The sequence below is a fragment of the Acanthopagrus latus genome, chromosome 13, assembly GCF_904848185.1.
Source record: "Acanthopagrus latus isolate v.2019 chromosome 13, fAcaLat1.1, whole genome shotgun sequence".
Classification (NCBI taxonomy): domain Eukaryota; kingdom Metazoa; phylum Chordata; class Actinopteri; order Spariformes; family Sparidae; genus Acanthopagrus; species Acanthopagrus latus.
The window spans coordinates 7,583,746-7,591,410 of NC_051051.1; the positions used below are offsets into that span (position 1 = coordinate 7,583,746).

General features: G+C 41.0%; 1 protein-coding gene across 10 annotated transcripts in view; it reads left to right on the forward strand.

Annotated features, from left to right (window-relative positions):
* snx19a (sorting nexin 19a) overlaps positions 1–5,307 on the forward strand; it is a 103,200-nt gene extending 97,893 nt beyond the window's left edge. For all 10 annotated transcript variants that reach the window (XM_037120636.1, XM_037120632.1, XM_037120634.1 and 7 more), the window contains 9 exons: positions 24–124; positions 196–315; positions 551–669; positions 868–958; positions 1,039–1,177; positions 1,406–1,529; positions 2,213–2,397; positions 2,509–2,596; positions 3,744–5,307. In XM_037120636.1, coding sequence (XP_036976531.1) covers positions 24–124; positions 196–315; positions 551–669; positions 868–958; positions 1,039–1,177; positions 1,406–1,529; positions 2,213–2,397; positions 2,509–2,596; positions 3,744–3,876 — 1,100 coding nt within the window. In that variant the 3' untranslated portion in view covers positions 3,877–5,307. The remainder of the gene's footprint in view (positions 1–23; positions 125–195; positions 316–550; positions 670–867; positions 959–1,038; positions 1,178–1,405; positions 1,530–2,212; positions 2,398–2,508; positions 2,597–3,743) is intronic.
* The last annotated feature ends 2,358 nt before the right edge of the window (positions 5,308–7,665 follow it).

The window sequence follows — 7,665 nt, forward strand, 5'->3', positions numbered from 1 at the left end:
CAAGTCAATTTTATGGATTTCAGATGTCAAAGGACCAAAGAAAATGTTCCCTGATCTCCATTTTGGCAACGCAGATGGCGACAAGGTTGAAGCTCGTAAAAGCCAACTGGATACATTCATTAAAGTAGGTATAAGGATCAAAACATCAACAGTGAAACTACTTGTGGTTAATGTCACTAATAGATTTTTTTCTAGCAATTAAGCCACATTCCTGAGACATCCAACAATGAAGACATGCAGGAGTTCCTGGCCCTCAACTCAGATTCTGGCACATACTTTGGAAGAAAGCCTTTTGTCAAGTCAAGAATTGACAAGGTGAGAGAGCATCCACTTGATCTTGTGAAGATGTGATGGTGATTATAAGAAACTTAATTTATATGTGATCTATAAGCATTACTTTAATCAAATGTGAGAAAAAAATAACTAGCTTAGCTTAGCATAAAGAATTGAAAGGGTGCAATTAGCCTGGTTTGGTCCAACGGTATATTTCTTCAATAAGAGGAATTGAATTAAATTTTCCCATTTCTTTTCCAATTTGACCCCATTGAAGATGATGGAAAATGCTTTAGACACCTTGAAGACGGCTTTCCCTTATCCTGAGCCGCTCAGCCCAACAGAGGAGCTTGAGGGAGATGCTGATGGACGGACACTGGACAGCAGAAAGTACAGGTCAGAGCTCTATATCAGTCTGTTGTTCCCAATATTGTGTATATATATATATATATATATATATATATATATAAGGTGTGACACATTAATAATAAACCAGGGTCCTTTGTCACTGCTAATAGATTGATGGTCTTTCTTCTCTGTGTTTAATTTTTTTACTGTAATGGGGCATGTCTGATTTTGTATTTCATGTATCAGGAGACTTATGTTCCCGAGCAAAATTTCCCCATCTCTCAATATACCAGACCTACATCCTAAAGTGACATACTGCTTCAGTGAAGGCAGTGCTGTAAGTTACCACACTGTATCTACCTCCTCTGATTTAAATTTTGAAACAGATACTTGACATGTTGCTTTGCTAATCTTTAGGTTCTCAACGGCATGTCGCTGTCTGGCCTGGAGAGCTTTGTCAAAGAGCAGGAAAGACTTTTATGTGAGCCAAATGGGAAAGAGACAGTCAAGCGGAGCTGGGAGCAGCAGAAAACGTCGGGGAAAACTCATGGCACAGGTTAGTATTTACACAAATCTTGTCTCGGTTAGTTTTATCCTTAATGTTAGAATGAATCAGCCTGCAGTAACACAGCTCCACCACTTGGGTGCAGCAGAACTCCACTGATTATTTGGACATTTGCTGCATATTCCTTGTTGTCACTTTCCACTGTATGATGTGTTTTGTTTGCACAGCATGTCATGTCATGTGTTTGAAGGTGTCCCATTGCTTTTCCGTTTTCTGCAGACACAGCTGTGGCAGATGTTGCTTTGAACATATTGTGCCTGCTGATGAAGGACCAGTGGAGTTGGCTGTGCACAGAGAACATACAGAAGACCATCAGACTGCTCTTTGGCACCTTCATTGAGAGGTAGGAGTTTCTTTCAGCTTCTGTGCTGATATAGGTTTGCATATGTTCTAATAATTCCAGGCCTCTGAATCATACAGTACCTGTAACTGTCAGTAAATAACTAGGATTTATGTTGTATAGATGAAGGTGTGGCATTTCACCTTCATACTGCTGAACATCCAGATGCTGTGTCCTTTTCTAGTACAAGGGGCAGCTTCGTGAGGTACTAAGTGATTTGAAGCTGCATGACATTCTCTCACGTTTACTTTCAAAGTATTATTTCCTTCTTCAAATGCAATGTTTATGCTTTTCTGGGAATCTAGGATTACCACCAGGCTTGTTTTTAACCACACAGCTTGTGGGAACTGTGCTCGTCTAATCTCCAGTGTCCAGCGCTGTCATTAACTGATTCTGCTTGCCTCCATTTTTGGAGTTGATGAATGCCTTTGGGAGATGAAAGGGTCACTTAGCATGTCAGTAAATCATGTTCATGCTCTTGCGATGGTCTATAGAGATTTAAGAATGTTTTTGTTGCTTCCCCCTGGGGTGCATGTCTGTCATCCTCTCACAATCAGCTGAGGAATTTTTGCATGTATTTGCATTTATTTTCACTTTGTTTGTTGATATCTTGTAGAAAAAGCAGATACACATGCATAGAAGAACAACAGTCAGAACAATGTATTAAGCTCTTGATTCTGTCTCAGATGGTTGGATGTCGGCGTTGCCCACCTTACCAGTGCCCCCTGCTGGGTGATTTACCTACAAGTGCTGCAGGAAGCCGTATGGCCGGGTGGCACGCTGCCTGCCCAACCACGGCCAGAGCGCAGTGCCACAGAAAGAGAAGAAACCAAGGAGCAGTGTCTGGACTGTCTGATGCAGCTGCTCCCAGGTATGTAGCAGCTGTTAGATTCAGATTGTAGTTATTTGATTGCTCATTACATGCTGTTTTGATTAGCAAGGCTCCACAGCTATGTTGTGCTTTGTGGCTTTGTTTGAGCAGAGCTCATCACTGACATGCTCGGAAGTGAGAAGTACAGACTGAGCTTGGAGAACGCGCTGGAGTCTTTACAGGACTGTCAGATAAACAAGTGAGTCAACAACCAAACTGATGAGTAAACACATGTCTGGTTCTGCTATTTTCAATCAGCTACATTCAGAAACTGTATCGGTTTTAGCGTTTAGCTGGTTATTATATCTGTAATTGACTAAACAGTATAAATCCATATCTTTATGTCACAAAAATATGTTTATTTATCAATATTAAGATTTAGGTGTAATGTGCTTAATTTTCTGCATTAAATAATTTTGAATTACCATTTATGCTCCTCATGCATATGATATATCTTTAGACATACCACGCATCTGAACTAAACTAATTATAATAACAAGTATTTGAACCCCAACTTCAAAACAGAAATTAAACCTTAACTGAGCTTAAATTACAGCCCCTTAACTGTTAACAATCTTAATGGATATAACTGGATGTTAGCGGAAAATTACAAGTCAGGATTTCATCGGGCCATATTTCATAGGAAGTGCTCTAAAATGGGAGAGTACTGGTCTGGCGTGTCTATGATGACAAACAAGAAAGCTAGTGACAATAAAAAGACCAAGTAGCTCATGTGGACCAGGTCCAGATTGAAAAACATTAAGTTAAAATGTCCACAACAAAATTAGAAGGATGTTGACACAAATCTGAAAGGCTGCCTTGGCACTTTTGAGACAGCCCCTAAGTCCTCAGTTGTGTGTCGTGTATCAAGCTGTGCACAGTCTCAGGCTTCAGTATCTGGTCATGAGGAAAGATTTAAACCTGCAGAACATCAGTCAGCTTTAACACACACTGCCATAATAATCTGCTGAAAAGTTATTGAGGATAAACTTTGCCAGATGTTTGAGTAGTGAACTTAAACCTTGGCACTCCTCCATGTTGTTAGTATATCTGTTTACATGCTGGAACATCTGTATCATGGAAAATCCCACTGCTTCAGCTATTAGCAGAATCAGAATCAGTATTCCTTTATTGTCCCACAAACGGGGAAATTTGTTTGCCACAGCAGCCAAAGGACAATAGTATTTAAAAAATTGAGAAAGCGATCACTTTTATCAGAAATTAATACATACAGTGCTGCTAACTGTGTTCAAATGAATCTAGTAGTAGCTCCAAATGTCGTTAAATCGAACGACACAGTGGTGATGCTGGCAACACTCACTGCCTGTATGTGTGATTACATGCAGGCATCTGATCTACTGCATCTGTGACCTGCTCCTGGAGTTTCTGGTCCCCGAGTCGTGTGACGAGGCCTTCCAGAGGTCCCTGCTACAGAGCCTTGCCAAAGACGCAGAGAGGGACAATCCTCCTCACACATGAGCAGCACATGATAACAGTCTGCTATGTGCTGAATGTGTGTGCATTGCGATGTCTTCATAAGGGCCCGTTGTCACCGGAGTCCACGGGGTGATGGCACAGGAGAGCAGCAGTCATCACCACTGGTCAGTGATAAAAGCGGTCACATCAGAATCTCGTGGCTTCACCTGGATGTGTTAATAGTTCTGAAACACCCAGAACATCAGAAAGAATTGGTTGTGGTGTCAGCATCAATGCGCATATTGAACTGTTATGCTGACTGGTCCACACATCATCCAATCGAAGACCAACCACTGGTCTGATCTGCACTCATGTCAAATTGTATTAATAAATAATGATAAACAGTTAGGCCATCAGGAAAAACAGGCATGTGGTCTGTAACTATGGAATCAAATGTTGCACAGGCTTTCCGTAGAGCCTGGTTATACTACAGCAGTGTATATATTTGTTATTTCCATCTGAAATAAGACTTTTTTTATATATTTCCAAATTATTAATTGATGTTATTTTAGGTCTTTAAAATACATTCATATGTCTGTCTTAAGATCTTAAAGAAGGCTTTTATTCTCTCCTTACATTTCTGCACTTGCATAACACAAATGCTGTCATCTACAAATACATTCCACCTCCTCCCCATGGCTGCTGTTGCCATGTGACCTCAGGCAACTGCTCCCTCGTGAAGTCGGTTCAGATTTATTTTGATAGTCCATATTCATTTGTGTCTTCTGTGACTTCTGTAAGTCCATATTTCATTTGAGCGCTTTTTTTTTTTTCATTTTTCTTTTTTTTATTTTTAATAATAAAATCTTGCATTGTGTAGCTTGAAGATTGGAGTCTTATGAGAGTTTGTATTGGCAGGGATATTTTCAACAACTCTGACCGACATTATAACATGACTGGACTGGATTTTTGCCTGTCTGTCTGTGGGAACTGTCGTTGGAAATATCAGTCAGACCTTCCTGTAGCAACACTTTATTTGTGAGAAGAGCTTAAGATTTGAGTCGTGTACTCAGGATGACTCACTTCACATCCCAGAAATTACATGGATAAAAAGTGAGTGCAGACAGTGTTAACGTGTTCTCATGATCTTTTGACCCTGACCACCCTTTGAAAAATACTTGCATCTTCACAGGAAAGGATAGATAAGACTGTAATAGTGTGAATGATGAACGCCTCAGTGTGTTTCCACATGGCAACATAACATGAAGCCAAATCTTGTTGTGACATGAGTTTGCTCAGATTCACTTAATTCATGTCCATATAAAGGCCTGTATGTTATATATGCAACAGCAAAATCTGAACTGGGCATCAATAGACTGATATGTTCTAAAACGGCGGATATTGCTATTTTTTCATTGTAAATGTATGGTTAAGAACTGAACTACAACAACAAGTCAGACTTGAAGGAACATCACCAATGAAAGTTAAAATGACTGTGTAAAGTCTTTGTTACGCTTCATTACAATTCAGTCAGAAATCCCTCTTAATTGTGTCGCGCTACTTGTCCTGGGCAGAGAGCCAGCAGAGTACAAACGCTCGTCTTTGAACTGTCTGTCCTCCACTTTAAAGAAGAACAGGCGACCCTGGAGACCTACAGACAGACAGAACATTTAATGGACGAGCGACAGTAGAAATGATCCTGAACATTGAAAGTAACAACAGTCCTGCAAAAGACAAAACTTTTGTGCTCAGGATGTGTTTGGATGACAGTTTCTGAGAGATGAAGTTATATAAGGGTGGACAGAATATCAGGAATACTGAACAACACAACATCTAACCATGTATTTTTCCTGATGTTTGTGTCAAATGTCAGCGTCTGAATCCGTTTCCTATGTCTCCACGTGCAGTTAAGAAGGACTTCATGAATACAATTGTAGGAACGCTTTAAGTCAACGCACTTCCTTTCTCATGATATCATGGGCTGATCCTGGCGAACTCCCACCTCCTGTCTCATGCTTTGGGACTTCATTGGCAGCCAGAGGAGACAAAGCTGCGCTGACGGTGGCCCCATACGTTTCAAGTCAAGGCAGCTGCATTTTCATCACATGTCTCTCAATGGACCAAACATCTGTGAAATTTTCACAGCTAATCCCTGATTGACGTGTGGACCGCTGCAATCTAAGATCTATCAACTACTTAAAAATGAATTCACTGGCTCATTTCTACCGTGTTGAGCAATGTCTTGTGTAATTAAAACTGTCTTTTTCTCCTTTTTTATTTTTTACAAAGTTTTCCCTAATGTTCCTTTCCTGTAGCTCAACTTCTTCCTGAGGTAATTGGTACTTTGCAAAGCTACTGATCTAGGTTCTTTTAAAATCTACGGCGGAAAGTTTATTACCTTTTATTACATTATTCCAGTATTGTCATGCTGAGTGTTTTGTCATGCTTAGCAGTGTTTTAACATTATGTAGTTTCTGAGTGCAACACCACTGTCATAAATACAAATGCCACGTCTGTACCAATTTGTCAGATGTAATGCATTGAAAAGGTGTATGTAACGCTGTGATCCCACCCTCTCACTGAAGTCACATAGTGCAGAAACAAGTAATGGGGGGCGGAGTGGTTGAATCAAGAGAAATTAAGGTAAAATAGTCACATGTTGTTGCTTAAAAATCCTCAGTGTGTGTCTGGTTGTATTGCACTCGATTCAGTCGGATGATAATGTGGCTACCCTAGCGTTAGGCAGTAAGGGAGGATGTTTCCTACTACTGTTAGGATATTTGGTAGGCTGATGGCAAAATCCGAGCAGATGTCCTGATTGTTAGGTTGGTGAAAAATATCTGTCCTCTATGAAGCAGAGATGTACTCTGGATGATGCTCGGAGACGTGAACCGTTAACATGCCGATGATGATGATGATGATGGTGATGAACTGGATTCCTGACTCCTTAATTCCTTAGACACCAGCCAGAGGTGACACCACTCACAGTTGAGTCCTACCTTTGCTGACAGTCCAGCTAAAGCAGACCGGCAGCTGCAGCATCGTGAAGTGAAGCAGGTTTTATGGGGAAATTCCACCTTGTAAAGATGGATGTACATACTCATGGGCATTTTGCGCAAAAGATCCCAGATGTAGCGATTACTCAGAGTGCAGAGAGGAGTATCGCCAGCTGAGGTTAACAAGTATGTGTGTGTGTGAGCGAGCTGAATATCGAGGTAAACCCCCCTATTTTCCCATCTTGCAGTTATTCTCACAACGCATTATTAAAAACAGGATTACACTTGAGTCTGCGCAGATCTCTGTCGGTGTCAATTACAGTAACATCCAACAAATATGTCGGAGTATTACTGAATATGACACAAAAAAAATGGCACCAATAATCTCCTGGTGTACGCGTGTAGCCGCTGATTCTAGCATCTGACCTTTGGATGAAGCGAATCTGGTTCATGTTAGCGCTGTGTCCTCCTCTGCTCAGTGCAGATGTGCAGTGAGGCCTTTAAGGAGCTCTGACACCCCGCCTCAGTGCCCTACTTCCATCTACTTAGGCTGGAAAAATTCAGATGACCAAGTTCTCTGGAAAACAACAACATATTTCAATCGCAAAAATGACTTTATCCAATTACAATCCTCCCTCCTGTACTCCACCCCTGTCCTATTTATCTGAGCACTTGGCGAGAAGTTAAGGTCAAAGAGGAGAGGAAGCGTGAGAGCGGACAGAGAGGTAGGCAACCGTGCTGCGAGCAGACTCATGATTCATGTGGTTTTGTGAGATTTAAAAAAAAAAACAAATCACTTGTGAAACGGACAAGGAGAGACGTGATACCTCAGGGTCGGGAAAGAGTGAAAGGTTGT